The sequence below is a fragment of the Dicentrarchus labrax genome, unplaced genomic scaffold (genome assembly GCF_905237075.1).
Source record: "Dicentrarchus labrax unplaced genomic scaffold, dlabrax2021, whole genome shotgun sequence".
In the NCBI taxonomy this organism is placed as follows: domain Eukaryota; kingdom Metazoa; phylum Chordata; class Actinopteri; family Moronidae; genus Dicentrarchus; species Dicentrarchus labrax.
The window spans coordinates 19,322,431-19,340,563 of record NW_026136715.1 but is presented as its reverse complement, the minus strand read 5'-3'; the positions used below and the strand labels follow the sequence as shown (position 1 = coordinate 19,340,563).

General features: G+C 39.5%; 1 protein-coding gene across 3 annotated transcripts in view; it reads left to right on the top strand.

The window, feature by feature from the left end:
- The first annotated feature begins 793 nt into the window (after positions 1 to 793).
- LOC127377312 (probable G-protein coupled receptor 153) overlaps positions 794 to 18,133 on the top strand; it is a 36,455-nt gene continuing 19,115 nt past the window's right edge. For 2 of the 3 annotated variants that reach the window (XM_051425060.1, XM_051425061.1), the window contains exons 1-2: positions 794 to 1,331; positions 17,169 to 17,799. In XM_051425060.1, the coding sequence (XP_051281020.1) occupies positions 17,426 to 17,799 (374 nt within the window). In that variant the 5' untranslated portion in view covers positions 794 to 1,331; positions 17,169 to 17,425. The remainder of the gene's footprint in view (positions 1,332 to 17,168; positions 17,800 to 18,133) is intronic. The other variant, XM_051425062.1, reaches the window with a different exon arrangement.

Sequence of the window (18,133 nt, the reverse complement as noted above, 5' to 3'; positions counted from 1 at the left end):
GTGAAGCTCAGGGGACATTTCCTACCTCGCCTCCGCATCTGGAGGAGCTTTTCTTTTTAAGGAACTTCAGTCCTGAACAGCCTGACTGTGTACTGCATGGGCAGCTCAGGTGCAGTGTGCGTGTAACTATTTTAATGAATGGGAAGCAGATCATCACACCGTCCAACAAATAAATGAAAATAATCCTCATAATGGTGGCAAAAAAAAAAAAAAAAAAAAGGCACCAGGGACGTCTCTGTGTTTCTCCTCTCACGTATAGGGCCTATTAGTTTTCTCACTGGGTACAATCTAAGCCCCGAGGGAGGAAAGCCGCTCTTACAGAATCATCCAGGGAAGGAGTCTTACATAACAAGTCGTATAATGTCAATGAAAAAGGCCCCATTTAAAGGAGCATGAATAACATGAGAAAATAACATGCATTAATGTGATTGATACAAAGGGGAGGTTCAATGCCAGCAGTGCTTTAAAAATGTTTGGATAATGAAACCCGAACGCTATGGCGAATTAGATTCAGTCCAATGTAGAGACTTATAGCTAGCTGCAATAGGCTGTTAAAGCCATCTCTTATTCTCCTAATGAAGTCAGCTTAAAACCAACTCATTCAAATTAGACCTTTAATGAAAAGTAGGCGATGCCTGAATGTTCATTCAGAGGCTGCGGGAATGCTTATATATGTATATATTCAAAGCAAATGTGCAACATGCAAGAGCGGTTCTCGCTCCGTCAGAAATGCCGACCTCTTTTCCATGAATTATTTCTTATTGCGGTTCACTCCCACGGCCACGGAGCGTCTGACCCGCGAACGAGCCTGTGCTGTCGGGAGCGCGCAGCAGTCATGCCTCATCCTGTCGCTCGCCTCGCCAGCGTCGGAGCACGAGAACAAGAAGAAATTGGTCTTTTGCCTAAAATTTACCCGCTCTTTTAGCGCCCGTGCTGTCGCGCGACCGCCCGCTCCTCGGTGACGACGCTGACATTTTTCTTTTTTGAATCCAAACTCGTCGATATTTGTCTTTTTTTTTCTTTTCTCCCCCCTCCTCCTCCTCCTCTCCTCTCCTCCTCCTCCTCCTCCCAGTCCATGAGTCAAAGAGGGCAACAAGATACAAGAGGAGTACAGCTGTGGTGATGTGGTGTTTCAGGGCTCATCCTTCATTTCGCAGGTCACTCCTTTAACTTGACGCCGTCGAGCCTCCTGACGCTGTTCAGTTTGGGGATGTAAACGCTGCCGGGGAGACACTTTAACAGAGCCGAACTGATGTGACTCAACCAGAGGAGTGTTTTCATTCAGTGCCCCGGAACAATGAGCCGCTAGGAGCCCAAACGTGCCGCGAAAGGTAAGATAAAGACTCCCAGCTGACTGTCATTCAGTGTCGGACTCACCTGTGACAAGGAAACAACAACAAAAGGCTTCGTCCAAACAGGTGGTGTCCTGCCGCACGAGCAGCTGATGAGAGGGAAAAGTACATGTCTGAATTACAATGTCACATTCCTGTTGAGGATCATTAATATCAAAATACACGCGAGACAAATGCGAGTGAGGAAGTGTGCTGATTAAAAAGATTGAATTACAAACATTACACACTGTTTGCTATACAGTAATTTATCTGAGTGAGGATCGTCTTTTACATTACATCATGTGTTGCAGGATTAAGAATGGTAATTACACAGAGCTGAAAATGACCAAGATTAGACACTGAGTTAGCACTCTGTTGGTGATCGGAAGAAAAACACACCAGTGACAAAACAACCAGTAACAAATAACCCAGATAGTGTACTTGTATTGATTACAGGCAGTTTGTGACATAAGAATATTGAGTGTCCTGCAGTCCCAAAGCTTGACACACATACAGTACAAGAGGGACATGCAAACTTATGCAGCCAAATTTCTGCAACGTGTTCAGCATAATTTTAGCAAATCTTCACACCTCCACTTTTGTTTTATCAGTGCAACTTTATGTCTTCCTTTTCGTTTCTTTATAGCTGCTGCAGATAATCAGATCATTTAATAGGGAATGTTAAAATGTGCATGTGATTGGCTGATATTCAACTTTAAAATGAGGCTGAGTATAAGCCAGATGTTGACACCTGCCATTACAGTAATGGTCACAGTAATGGTGGACATATCCAACCATAACTGACAAAGATTAGGACATTTACAACTCCCAGCCTATAGGCCAAATGCTTTACCCGTTCAGTTCCAACCAATAAAGTGATTGGTTCAGAGAAAGTGCTTTAAATATGGGAGTTTATTCATATATTATGGGTGTTATACGCGCGCTCGTCAACAGCATTCTTGTTTTTTCATGTAGCCCATGTTAAAGGTCCAATGTGTAGCATTTGGGAGGATCTATCGGCAGAAATGGAATATAATATTCATAGGTATGTTTTCATTAGTGTATAATCACCTGAAAATAAGAAATGTTACCTTTAGAATGAGCTGTTTTTATCTACAGATGCCATAGGTCATTTTACTTGTAGGCCGCCATGTTGAACTGCCATGTTTGTTTAGTAGGCCAGAACGGACACACCAAACACTGGATCTAGATACTCTAGATAGGGATGTTCACGTTTTTCTCGCGTTTTGCTAATGTCTTGCTCCCACTGTAGTTTCTCCCTTTTGCTTAGAAAGGCAGGGTGAAGCGAAAGAGTTGCAAACTGCAACTACACAGCTAGATGCCACTAAATCCTCAACAGTGGTCCTCTAATAACAAAGCACAGAAAGTGAGCCGTCAGTCGATCTTCGCATTCTTTCATATATATTTAAATGTTTCCCACTAGAGAAGTCACAGTAGAAATAAACGAGAGAGTGGATTACATGCAGTCACAGGTCAGGAAGTGGCTGTGCAAGCCAATAACCACATTCACTGCTCAGAGAAAGTGCTGTAGCCTACATGTGACAGTTGCTGCTACACCATGAAGCCTCACAACAGATCTCAGTGTTTCACTGGGCATATGTGACATTTTGTTTGTCACACGTTTGGCTCTGTCATTTTGTGACCGTGTTAGCCCGTCTTCACACTATTCTATTTTTCGCTCACACACAACACATTGACCAGAGTCCGTCTTCCCTTAGACAACATTGTATTATTGACAATGACATATTTGAGTATTTTAAAATTATAATCACCTCTAGAACGTTTAAGTCCTTTGCACAGGTTTTAATTTAATTATCAATTTTAATGCTCTTATTCGACCACCTTCATTCACTTAAACTGCATGCCTTTTTTCCAAAACAAACTCTAAACCCTGTGCCATATGGTGCCCAGTGATCCAGCTACAGTCATAGCTGGAGGTAGCTTAACATAAACAGGAAGCGAGCCTCTAGGGTTACATTTGTGATGGAAAATTCAAATACTTAGTCATTTGACAAGCTGGTCGCTCAGCTAAGAAAAGTGCTCACAGTTTGCCTCAGGAACATCAAACAGCATGTTGGATTCTGATTTGTGAACTTTTAATACCTTGCACCTTATTAGTAAATGTGTGGCATCCTATTGGCACTGATTGCGCTGATATGGCTAGTTATCTTAGGTATTTACTGCAGCTTTGTGTTACTGGAAAATCGAGTGCAGAGAGGCAATCATGGAAATCACAGTAGTATGACAGACAGTATGACATCAGTGCTGGAAGCTTGCTGTTTTCTAATGACTGCATACACTATTTAAGAAAATATGCCAGCTTGACTGCCATAGTAGTTTGTTAATGCATCCTCACAGGGCCAACAAAATAATACACGCTTTCTACGGCTAAAGCAAGTGAGTCTAAACTTGCTCAGCTTTTCAATAGACCAGAAAATTACAACTGATTTGTAAGTTGCTTTAATCAGCTGCAGTATAGGTTTTAGATGTTTTACCTCTGGAAGCAAATACCCATTGAGAAACACAACAGACTCCATTTTACTGCACTGTGAAAGCCAATTAGTGCTGGAGTTTTTGATTTCCTATTTATTGTTATGACTCCTGCCATGGATAAAGTGCCTCAGAGCATAATACTATTGATTTTATTTGATGGGTATTTAATTAGTGATGCTTATTATAATGCTGTTTGATATATTAAAAGTCATGCTTCACCAGTGTTTGTAGCCTTATACCAATTCTGCTCAGAAGAGGCTCTGACATAATATCCTAATCACACCTGATTCATTATTGACTAAGTGATGCTCACTTTCCCATTGTAAAATAATGGGCTAATGTTTTAAAATGTCTTTAAACTGCTGCCAGAAAATAAATTTGATAAAAGAAATTTATAGTAAAACAATACTTCTCTTGATACCTTACTTTACAGGATATAAACACGTCGGATTCAAGAATGAGTAAAATAAAGACTGACTTAACATTTGTTGCTTTCTGTACTTGAGTTTTTCATACTTGGTGCCACTTGGTGAAAAGTAACTAAGTACATTCACTCATGTAATGTACTTAAGTCTAAATTTGAGGTACTTCCATTTAACTTCTACTCCATTACATTTATTTGTTGTCTATAGTTTCTAGTTACTTTACAAAGATTTTACATACAAAAATATGAAGAACATGCTTTGTAAAAAATGTAGCTACCAAAAATATATCAATTATCAAAAACATAATCAGCAACTGTTTAGATAACCGTTGATTAAACAAGCCAAACTTTTCATGGTTTCATCGGTTTAACTGTGACTATAATATAGAATCGATTAATTGATCAAGAAAATAACCAGCAGATTGATCCAACATGAAAATAGTTACCCCGTATAAAAAAGCTAAAAATGACCTCCACCTCAACCAGCTCCAAGAGAAAAATGCTGCTTTAACATTAATCCTTGAGTGATAATCTAACATAATAGTAAATGTATAGTATATCATTAGGTATGCTATATGTACACTCACACATTTGTGATTTTGATTCAGTTCTTTTACTTAAATTTACATTTTCAATGCAGGACTTTTAGTTGTAACAGAGTATTTTTTACGATTAGTACTGTAGTAGTAGAAGTAGTAGTATTATTATTCTGAATACTTCCTCTACTACTGCTGGGTGCCAGGGAGCCTATTCCATATTGAGTTTCAATAGTGTTCACCCTTCTAGGACATTGATTGGGGGGACATTCAATCGTTTGCTGGTTTGATGTACAACCTCCAGCAGGAAGATACTGATTCAGTAGAGAAATTGTCTTAGCTTACCTCTTTCGACACAAATGTCAGAGGTCAAGGTCATAACCTGATTATTATCTGATGACTGGAGCTGATAGTGTTTCACTGGCTCGATTTTCAGACTTCAGTGGAGCAGATCTGACACTAGGGGCTTGAATGTAGGTCCTCTGGTTGGAGAGCAGGCTGCCAGCTTACTCTACCTCCCTGCTGTGCATTAGTGAAATGCTGGGATTAAACGGAAGGGGCATTCGCTCACAACATGTTGTTGTTGTTTCAGTTCTTGAGTATGTGTGCTAGTGCATATTTGCTGTCTGGGATCATATTCTGTAAGTGGATACTTTACAATGACAGCAACTAAAGAGAGTTACTCACTGCAGGAAGATCATTATACAGAATATGAAATGTAAGTTGTCGTCTCTCATAGAGATTGTGTCATCCTACTCAAATAAACTGTGCTTCCAAGACAATGTTCATTCATTCGTGCTTGAAAATATACCAGCTGCAAACTGAACTTTGGCCTTGTGTTACTCCAAATAGGTTTGAGCAAAATGGTGATGCAGACTGTGCTACAGCTCTGGGAAAATGGATTTGAGCAGCTTTTATTTTCCATCATGCAACAGATGAATGTTTGGAAGAGCAGACAGGCCATTAATAGTCTGACTGTTGTTAAAGATAAAGCTGAAGTATTCTTTCAATGAGGGTTGTTTGGCCTGTATTAAATGAACCACCTACACTGCAGTTCAACATCCCAAATTGGAAAAAAACTATTAGGATGTATTAGTAATTTCATTTGATTCAATTTGATCTCAACTGTAGAGAAACGAGGCAAATGATGTTGTTAATTAAAGGTCCAATGTGTGGGATTGAATGGCATCTAGCAGTGAAATTGTAGATTGCAACTAACTGAAACCCTGTGATTCAACCAAGCGTCTGGGTGAAACTACGGAGATTGTAGTGCGAAAAAAAAGTGAAAGGCCCTGTCTAGAGCCAGTGTGTGGTTTGTCCGTTCTGGGCTACTGTAATGGCGGAAGAGGTCCCCTCTGTAGGTAAAAACAGTTTATTTTAAGGTAACAAACTTTATATCAGCAGATGAGAAATTTGTCAAAATCACGGCAGTTAATGATGAGATGATGTCATTACTGTAAAGCTGCTGCTGAGGATCTTGGGAAATAGGGGAATTTAATGTTCCATTATCCTATTATTACCACACTGGGATACTTTTGGAGTTACATGGACTTGATTTAACAATTGAGCATGGTTTGGAGGAGTATTTTACAATCGAAACTTAATTGACGGTGTTAATTTCTATATTTGTAAGGGAAACATCAGTTTGTTTGATCCAAAGTTTATGTTTTTTTCTGCTGAATGTTTTCTTCAAGACTGATGCAGTTGCTATGCGACATGCTCAAAAAGAGATCCAGTCTGATTCTGGAGCAGAGTCAGTAATGTAATACCACTTTACCAATGCTTGATCTTACAAAGGGATGAAAATAAGAAGATGATGATTAACTTTATTAATTCCCAATGGGCAAATTCAATTGATTCTTTAGACACTAAGGTCCAAAATACAATCACACTTACAGATGTGCAAATATGGAGAGATGATGGAGTGAAGGGCTGCCACATAGTGGCGCACTGTGAGCAGTTAAACGTTCGTTACTCAAGGTACCTTGGCAGTGCCCAGAAAGTGAACTGGCACCTCTCCACACTCCGGTTCCCAAGCCAAGCCCCTATGGAGTGAGGTATCGCAGCCCCAAGGACATCAACCCCCTGACTGTCATGTAAATGAAAACAGTCCTGGTCTAAGGGACTGTGACTGTGGTGAGAAGGTCATATTTTTGGTTGGAAGTTGAGCTGGTAACTACTGGCTAGCTGCTTAATAATGTTTGTAATATTTTGATGGGGCCGACAGAGATAACAAGATCATCATGATTGATTGACAGAAGTTGGCCCATTCTGGGCTTTTATGTGTGCATTTTGAATGGAACCATATATGATAAAAGATAGACAGACAGACAGATAGACTGACAGATATTACTAATAATAGTAATGAGGTCACTCAATAGGCAGCCAGCCACAAGTGGAAATGACATACGTGATAAAAGACGATGAAAGACATTTTTTGCTTTACTTTTATTTATTTTGTCTTTCGTGACTCTGTTATCTGTTTGTTTGTGACAAAATAACCTCACCCAGTAAAAAGCCCTATTGGGTTGTCATCTAGTTTTCCTTGCTTCAAGGAACATTTCTTTCATAAAAAGCTAAACCAACAGTCGTAGGGAGGTCACTAATATCAGCCTCCTGGGTCTTAAATAGGTTAATCACCTTCATTGTCAAAGGAATCTCTTTCTACAGGACAGTGGGTTAAAGCTGGTCCTGCTGTTCATTTGTCACGCAAGGAGGAACCTCTACTGGACTCTCATTGATAACTAGATAATGAGCGCTCACTGGAGATGAGTAAGATTGATAGTGTTTTGGCCTCTGAGGGCCATTATAATCCTTCATGGGGTGAAGGAGCTCTTCACCTGCACCGCATGGGTGACACTGTGCACCAAGTGTAAACTGGCAGCAACTGTGATAAGATATTAAAGATAGGGTGGAATAGTTGCAAGGTTATTGAAGTATAATAATACAATTATAAAATCAATTGTGAGAATAGAGATACGTGTTATAATTCCAATAATCTAAAATGTTGCGTCCTCTTCCTTCATCATCATCATCATCATCATCATCATCATCATCATCATCATCATCATCATTTCCTTCTTAAAAAAAGTTTTATTTTATAATCGCCATTCCCTCTCACCAGGAGGTCATGTTTAATAACCTTTAACAACCTCATTTAAAACCAGGAGAGTGCTTCTGGTAAAACATCTCCCTGGCTGATCCTTTGGACCACACAGAGATCAAATGGAAAGCCTGCAAAGTAAATGTTTTCTATCTTTACAAAAAAGATCTTGTGAGGGAGTATAGCTTTAGGGCAGTGGAAATCTGCCTGAGACCAGATACGGCTCTTTAGCCCCTGTCCAGTGGCTCCCTGTGGCTATGACAAAATATTATTTGGAAACAGTTTGAACATTTTATCATTTGTCAGTGTTATAGGCCTAAAGTCGATTCACAATTGTAAAAATGTGTAGCCATTACACACCAAATAATACAAATGTTTCAACATTTTATCAACTAAAATGTGTATCATACCTCATTAGCGGTGGCTACTAGTCTTGAGTCCTCCTAACTACGATAGCTATAGATTCCAAATCTCAAAGAAGATTAAGTCTTGGAGGAAAATAGAGAATTGATTAGTGTGTGGACAGACTTGTTTGCTTTCACCACCATCACTGGTGGCTTACTTATATGCTCGATCTCATCAAGAATAAGTATTATTAGGCTCAAATATAATTTGCAGCTCCAGACAGACTTTTATCTTATTTTTTGGCCCAAAATGTCTTTTCTCCAGGCTGATGTGTGAAAATGTTTACCCCAATAATTTGGTTTAATACCATTGATAACATTGTGAATATTCCATTAAACCAATAGCAAAAGATTTTATGATAATCATAAAGTAACAAACATGTATGTAGTCTTACTGCTACTGACGGAGATGTGTTTTTAGTAGGAAGGTGATGAGTAATAAGTGGCTGAGGTTCACCCCAATGCAGTAAATACCTGCACTGCTTCTAACAACGTTGTTAATGTCAGGGCCTTTGTACAAGGCAGCAAGCAAAAGGACCCAAAAGCAGACAACCAGATATATAGGTGTCAGTGAATTTAATGGGGCTGTAGTCAACCAAAAAACAATTTTACTTTTGTTTTTAATTCAGTCAATCGATTGGTCAATGGGAATTGATACAGTGCATGTTATTTCTAGGTTCACTAAATCGACTAAATTTGCATACAGCACCAACACACATACCACCGAGGAATAGACAACCCCTGTTGACTGCGTCTCCCCAGCCATTTTCTCTTTCACACTCGTTAAGCCTTCTGCTTTTGTTAGGTGTGAAGCGTGCGTTGCTCCCTCACGGTAATCTTAATAATATCCTGCAGTGTCTGATGTGCCACTATTTTCAAGTCTTGTTGTGTCTGCATCTTTGAGATTAGAGAGAAGAACATGTGTGAAGTGACTCCTTAAGTGTGTGATGCAACCTGATTTCAAAATCAGTTAGGATTTAAAAAGTCCTGTAGTCTGAGCCTGGCTTAACAGGAATGAGGCAGGGAAAAGGTGCAGGCACAGATTAGGGTTTAAATGCAGGTAGAGGAGGTTGGAACACAAAAGCACAACATAACATTGACAACCTGGAAACTGACTGGGAAACAAAACAGGACTAAGGCAGCCATTGTGACGGTTAAACTATAAACTCTGAAAAACCATGCCAGGACAGGAGTTTTGGTGACTTATACTAAATTAGGCTACATATTCTGATCATGGGGGTAAATAATGACAACATTTTGGCATAGGAGTAACATAGATGTGGGTTTGTGACAGTTGCCTGCTATAATCCGGATCGCTGGATCAGGTTTAATTACTTATTAGGATCCCCTTTAGCTGCAGCGTTCAAACATCTATGATTTGGAAACATAAACATAAAATTATATTAGAGATTGGTCAACATAAGTAAACAAAATGGAAACATGTTTAATGACAAGAAACAAAATTTGTATAACTATAAATCAGACAGCTGTGTAGTACTTTTAGACCTTTTAGAGGTTTTGTAATTGCTTTTAAGTGGGACAGGAAAATAAATGACTGCCCCTGACATTTCCTGTATAAGGCACTTAACCCTCAAAGCTGCAGAGGACTGTACTTATACTGGGCAGCTTCCTGGCATGAGTGTTTGTTACTGTGTAAATGTGAAGCAGGGTGCTGCTGGAAAAAAGCATACCTTGTGACTTGACTTTCAAAGTAAAGAACCTGTCATCAGAGATGTAATATTAAACACTGAAGCTGTGCTCTGGGGGAAGCTGTGTAGCCTCCAGGGGCAGAGTATTTTCCTCTCTGACAGCTACAGGGACGAGTGGCTGGTTGGGCAATAAGACCTCATGCATCACTCCTGTCAGCAAGGAGCTTGTAAAAGAGGTCCACTCCCTCCATCTACTCCAGCTCCTGCCAATTTGAAGCTGAGAGATGTGGGTCAGCACCATACTTGTATACCAGCTTTCACTCCGTACCAAATCCAACACACTGACCGACATTGTGCTGATGAGCACAAAATCATCATGTTCCTTGGAACAAGTCTCCGTGTAATTACTGGTTTGATCTCATTCAGACACACTGTCATCCAGTTTGGCCTTTGTTTTAACAGATAAATCGGTCTTTATGCCTGCCAAAATCTGTCTAGGCACACTTGTCTCTTCCTCTATGTATCTCAGCTGATTATAGTTTGAGATGAAGAGTGAAAAAGTGTTTGGTCCCTTTTTTTCAACAGTCCAAAACGTGACTAATGTGCAAAGTGATAAGTTTGTCATCCAGGAGATGAAAAACACAGTTCCCTACGCAGCAGTTCTGATAAGCCCTACACAGTGCTGGTGGCATTTCTGTAAATGCTTCTGTACAAACAGGTTGTCAGCCTTTATGTTTACATGGACAGATACATTATGGTAGTACATTTAAAAAAAAGCAATGCTGAGTAATCTGTATTGAAACACACACAAACATAACATACTTAAACACTAGGCCATGGCAAACTGTTTATTTACCTATTTTATTGTTATCATGCCACTCTGAGATAACTTAAACATAATTGTAAATTTAAACTGACCAATTTATCTCATTGCACGTAAGCGAGGCAAATTGCAAAATATATAATTATAAAAATGCATTTAAAGCTACCATGACACATTTCTGCCTCCTGATCTTCCTTGTATCAACACCTCAATGAATCTGTGACACTCATTCAATATCTTGATGTTAGAGAGAGGATGTGTGTAATTGTCAGTGCTGATTTCCCCTGTGTAGAGGACAGATTTGGCTTGGAGGCCCAGGGGACAACTACTACCACTACTATGCCTGTTACTACCACTAATACTCCTACGACAACAAGTATACCACTCTTTATATTAATTCTACTAATATACTTACTATTGTCACAGCAAATAATACTTCCTTAAAACTGTTGTTTTAACTTATTTTTATCACTAAATATAAAAGTATAAAGTAGTGGCCAGACAATTTGCAATTTAGTTTGAGTGATTTCTGTAAGTAAGCATAATTGTTTTCAGCTTTTACAGTTTCCATTGAAAAATACCAGCGTAGATTGATTTAACCTGACTTCCACACAGATAGTATGTCTAACACACTTCCGAAAGTTGTTGCATATGTTGTTTATGGCAGTTTACAGTAGACATTTTTTTCTTGTGGCAACGTCAGCTCAGAATATGCTAATGGTAAGAGAATGTGAAGACAAAATGGAGAGAAAATGCAAATGAACAGTTGATTATGATTCAGTTAAAAAAAAAAAATGGTTTAACAACAGAGAATTTGCACTACATATTCTTTGAAGGTTTACTAATGAGAGTTAATAATGAGCAAATTGCAAAGATTTTACTCAGTGTGCTTTTTAGTGTCACTGAGTCTGAATAAAATCAATAAATAGTTGTTACTACCAGTGTTTACAATATGTTCTCTTTTTCAGTTGCTTTTTTTTTACAAGCTGCTCCAGCTATTGTAATAAATTATACAATGAGCTGTTTGGCTTTAAGCCCTGGGACTTATTATAGAAAATGATTCATGTCAAATACCAGTGTTCACTTCCGATGCATGAAGTAGTGCGCCTTCATGTTGTAAGGTGGATTGTGGTGGTGAGGGTGGTGTAGCGAGTCCAACTTCAAATTTACTTCATATTAGCTTTATCTAGTTTTTTTTCGCTAACCTTAACTATGCCTTAGCTGCCATGCCCACAGAAATAGAAAGCAAGGTTTAAAAAATGTCCCTGAATGTAATCCAGGGTTTTGCCAAATGCTGCAATATCATTGTTTGTGTCTGGGGATAGGGTTGGTTTAATTAGTGTTTGTATGTCGATAAGTATGTATCACTAGGTTTCTCTCACTCGCCAGTTTTCTTGCTTTTCCAACCAACTTATACAAGAGAGGAATGTGGTGGAGTGTGGAATACTCAAACAAAATTGGATGTTAATACCATAAAATAAGATTCTCTAAATCTAATTCATAGTCGAGGCTGGTGCTGTACCTCTGGTTGTATTTCAGTTTACCCTCATTGTAGACATAGTTAACTGTGTCTGCATTTCCATTTCTGAGCTCTGAATATACACTGTGAAAGAATCATTTCAAAAGCAGGGGAGCACAGCAGAGTGATGAGGTTCATTTTAATCGACTTTTCTCGCATGTTTTGGTGTGGTTAGGTTCTAATAGAGGAGACAGGCTGGCTTAATTGAATTTTAGTCAGAATGACAAATAATATCACCAAGCGTAAATGTGATTAAACAGAATTGGTAAGATGCTGGAGACTTGTGCTCATGCTCTGCATCAACATCATACCATAGGCTCAGAGACATCTAGAAGACGTCTGTGAATTGTCAGTGGAGTCTTGCATCACATACAGAAGCACATGATCCCCCTCAACGCATCTTATTTGTGAATATTTAGAGCAGCAGTGAATGTTAACGACTACTACAATAAGGCCGGAATGATCAAAATGAGAAGGAGGCAAAAGTTGGATCAAAGTTGACATCACCAGTTAAAAATACTATCCATGTATTGTTTTAAGTCTCCACAGTATCTCCAGCTGTTCCCAGAGGTGGGAAAGCTGCAGTTGCTTGTAAAAATCCTTGTTAGACCTTACTGCAATTTCTTGTATTAATTGAAAGCTGCCGTTGTCCCTCTGGATCCTCCTGAGTCACCCAAGCAGAAGGGCTTAGAGTATCTTTTCTGCTGCTCCCTCCCTGCGTTGGTAAATTACAAACACAGCTGGATTGATAGAAAGGGGAATTGTTTTGGTATGTTGGGCCTGAGTTGAAACATGACTTATGATAACGGAGCACACATTTTGCTAAATTGTCTTCTCTTTTAGTGTCTCAGTGGCTGCAAGTGACATTTTTTGAGCAATTCCAGAATAACGCGTGACTTTCAAAAACTGCATTCAACATGACTCAAAATAAGTCCAGGGGCACCTCATACATTTGAGATGTTGAATTTGCTAGAAAACAGTTGCCTGTTTATATATCCAGCAGATAAAATGTATTTATTTATTAATTCATTCAAAGTTACAGAGCAATTTTGGGCTACTTGGTAAGTGAAGTCCAATATTGTGGCTTCTTAGTGATGGGAGGAAGTATTCAGATCTTTTAGTCTAATAAAAGTACTGTTACCATACTGTTGCTTCCTGTGATGCATCTATATGACCTACATAAGCAAAAAAGACCATCAGTGAGTAGATAGGCTATTTCTATATAGTTATTCTTAATGCCATTGGGTTGGATTCAGTCATATTCAGCTTGAAATCAATGAAGCACTACAAGTTCATCACAGCGGCTTTAAAGTAAAAGAAGTAAGTAAGTTACAGTATGTAGATATAATCAAGGAAATGTACTACCATGCAGAAAAATGCCTGTTATATTGTTAGATCATCATTACTCACGTTGACTAATTGATTAATTGACCAATCGTTTCTGCTGTACTTGACATATAGACATAATATTTGATGAGCTCTTTGTAGGTTTGTATGCAAAAATAGAAATGTAGGATACGTAACTAAAGGTGTACTAAAGTATAATATTTCTCTCTGAAATGTGGTGGCGTAGAAGTAGAAAGTGGCATAAAAAGAAAAGTACCTGTAAAGAGCAAATGTACATTCCATCACTGAAAACAGCTGCCTGCAGCAGTGCACTGACATTATGGGAGTGATGACAGTGACCCAAAACAGAAATGTTGAAGACCAAAACAGTAAATTCAAAGTTGCTATAAAGCCTGTACAGTCGAGGGGACCTGATGAGTCTCTGTGGGTTCATCACTGTGAGCGACCCCTTTCACATACAGCAAGTCACGTGATGACTACTTGCAGCCATTATGTTTATGCCCGGTGTCCACATTTGTGCGGAGATGTAAAGGAGTTTAATGGAAAAAGTGTTGAAAGGTTTGGTTGGAATTCAATGTCTTTTTCAGCAGATCTGTGGCTCTGTGACTGGAGAATAACACACAGGAGCTAAGTGAATTTATTTCACAAATTCACTTAACAGTTACCTGGACGGAAGAGATACAGTTCATGCATTAAAAGAAAAGGGTCAGGGTGACACAGTAAAGCATATTAGCACTGTGGGGAAGATGGAGAAGAGGGGTAGGGTAATCGACAGAGAAAAACTCAGGTGCTGGCAGGAGCTGTCTATGATTCAGAGGTTGAGAGATATGCGAGAAGGTGAAATTATGTTTTATTAAATAATACCAAAGGCGGTGAGGGAGGCAGGGATCCACTCGCACAAATACTTCTCCACTACATAACGGTGAGGTTTGTTCTAATTGAAAATGGGATCAACCTTTACTCCTTACTACAGTCGATGTAAGCGATTCTGGAGAAATCCAATACCATGATATAGTGCCAACAACAACGCAGCAAGTAATGCAAACATAGTGAACGAACCATAGCTAGTTGCCTTTTGGGTTAGCAAACCGCTGCTACAGATTCTGCTGCACAACTAACATGCAGAGAGGACGAGGCGGTTTCCCATTGTGAGCACACCAGCTCAATACTCGAAATTCTCCTTCTACTAACATCACAACAACATCATGTTTCTGCAAAATAGACAGCAAGTTGAATGTCTGTGGGCGAGTCATTTAACGTTACCTGACACACAAATCCTGGCTGGAATGGCTGGAATAAAAAGTTACTTTTGTGAGCCACGATGTTTGTTTCACATTTACAGAGCCAGGGCTCTGTACAGCCACCAATTTTTTTCAGCACACACACAGAGTGGAAAGCTGGCATATATTTGCAGAATAATAAAAAAACGTTCTTATATGATTGAATCGCATTAACTTTAATCGCTTACCCCACCTTTAAGAAACCCTACTGTTCTTTCACTGCCTACAAAAACAACTTCACAAATGTACACTTGATTTTCCTTATTTTCCTCATGCCACCTGTTTAGTTGGGCTTGGGTGGGATTTGGTTCAAGCTGTGGTGGATTGTGCGGTACGGTTGCTGTGTTTGACTCAGCTGAGGCTTCAGTCCACAGTCAGCAGACAGACTGTGGCTCAGTCCATCCCAACCACCTGGGGATTCCTGGATCAAAGCTTTGAATCATTCTTTTCATATCACAGCCTGATTTAATGTGTTTTTTCTTCTTTCTTTTTTGAGGGTGTGATAACGCTTTTTTAACACCGTATGTTTTCTTTGATCGTCACTAGTGGAATAGTTGCTTTGTTATTATCTTTTTTTTAAATCTATGTTTTGTGTTTGCTTTTGTTGAGATTCACACTGCAGTACTCCAATTGAACAACAGAAATCACATGGACCATGAGTAGCTTGTTAATTAGACAGAGTTGGCAACCTGTTTTGGCAGCAGGGAGATCATAATGAAAATCCACGTGTAGGCCCTTACTTCAGTGTGATGGATTCAGCTTAAGCATGGGGTTACTGGAAGTTGAAAACAAGCTGAATTTAAGAGTCGCTCCAGATTGTGGTTTGCCCTCTGTTTGTTTTGTTCTACTCAGCTTTCCAAGAACGAGACACTGCTGGCTCTCAGATGTCATTTTGGCATCATTTCCATCATTAGGTGTGTTGATGTAGTATCTTTTTCGTACCAACAAAACTGTTTGTAACAAACTGTACCACATTTTGCTTGGACAGGGGAGCCTAATCAATGTGGCTCTCCCACACTGGCCAAATACACTAGTAAAGTCACATGTTGTGTTTACAGGACCATCTCCTGATTTATATGGTTACACAGATCCTAAGGAGCATGTAACTATTCTGCTTCATAACCATAAAAGACAGGACTGAATCTGATTGGCTGACACGTGTTTAGGGTGCCATTTGAGGGAAGAGTGAGAGAGGAGGATTAGATCAGTGGAAGTGAGAGCAGGGTGATGATGACGTGGTTCTTGTCATTTCCAGTGCCCCCTCTCAGGGGTCTTGCCTACAGCACATCAGTGTTTGGACAAGCCAAAAGACAGGAAATAAATGTGACAACACGCTCCAGCTGTGCCAAGCATTTTTCACTCCACAGTGGGGGAACCAAAGTCATCCTCTTCTAATGCTTCTCTAGCCAGAGCTGTGCTATGCTGGAAATGGCCCAAAAAAATGAAGCAAAACTTTATCAACCTATTTTCTGTGCATGTTTTTCCGATGGCTCCTTACAAAATACGATGTATAAGATTTAGTTTTGTTATTTCATCTTTTTTAAAGGGGTTATGGGGTGGGGAAAACTGACAGGAACACCTTACAATACAGTGAAGCCCTATACAGCAACACTAAAAATAGGATTGCAAATCACAAGTATTTTCTTTTAAGGATTAACAAATTGATAATTTTTTGTCAGGATTAATTATTTAGTCTATAAATTATATATATATATATATATATATATAAAAAAAAAAAATAATATATATATATTTATATATATAATAAAAAATTAAAAAATGCCTCTCACAACAACTAAAAATAAAAAGATATTGAATTTACAGTGAAAATCTTTACATTTTAGACGCTGGAACCAGTGGATGTTTTGGTTTTTTTTCTTGATGAATGACTTGTTAAAGTAATTATCACCTAATATTTTTTATTAATTACTTGATGAGTTAAATAATTGTTTTTGCACTAACTGTAAGCTTCACAAAATGGTATTTATTTCAGGACAATCCTGTAGGAATGCATTTTATTGTTTCTGATATTTTCTCCTTCTCCTGTAGGTATGACTTAGTATGACTTGTTTTTATGTGTCAGGTCTCATTATGTCACTATTTGATATTTGTTTCCTACTGTACAGTCGGGACCATTAGCAGGCCTGCAGATTGATTACTGTTCTGTCTTACTTTACATCCTCACTCCCTCTGTCTCTGATCCCTGTGCCTCTCTCTTTTCTCTCTCCCCCTCTCCAGCCTTAGGCTTGTAAGGGAACTGGCTCGGCTCTTCCATCTTCCCCCTCTTACATCCCACTGTCTCGAACCACTACCATGTCCTTTCCCTGCTGTGCCCATCCCATGGAGAGTGCACGCCCACCCAGATAGGATGCCTGCCTTGCCCGACGCCCTGCATCCCCTCCTGCCCATCACCACCTCCTCCTTCTCCTCGTGTGTACCTGCTCTTGCCAACAGTTCCTTGCGGCCCCCGAGGCTCCGCCCTGCCCCACTCCAACATGGTGGATAAGGTAACCACCATGAAGGATGACGTCATCAACGCCAACACGCTGGCTTGGCTGGTTTGCTCAGGCGTGTCCATCCTGGCCAACACTTGGAGCATTCTTAGCGTCAGTGCCAAGCAGAAAAAGTGGAAACCACTGGAGTTCCTCATCTGCACGCTGGCGGGCACGCACATCCTCAACATGGCCATCCCCATCACCATGTACTGTGTCATAACACTGCGCCGTCAGCACTCCAACTACGAGTGGAATGAGGGTCTGTGCAAGGTGTTTGTCTCTACCTTCTACACTCTCACGTTGGTCACCTGCTTCTCCGTCACGTCGCTCTCATATCACCGCATGTGGATGGTACGCTGGCCTGTAAACTACAGGTAACACACCTGATTCTGTTGTTAAAATGTGTTCTGTTTATGGTTGTTCACATTACGCTTTTATTTTAGGTGGTACCATTTTTAGGACACTGGTATCAGTATACAGTATCTAGCTTAGAAATAGAGCTGCACAATTAATCGCAATACTATTGGAATTACAATGTGGCCAAGTGCAATTTGTAACGCAAATTACAAACGTATGTCTCGTTATATATAGCCAATCACACCACTAGAGATTACTTTACCTTTATTCAGGTTTTGAGATATTTGTCTCTTAGATTTCTGCATTCACCCAATAAAAGTGGGTGGCATTACATTTGTTGTTCCCACAGCA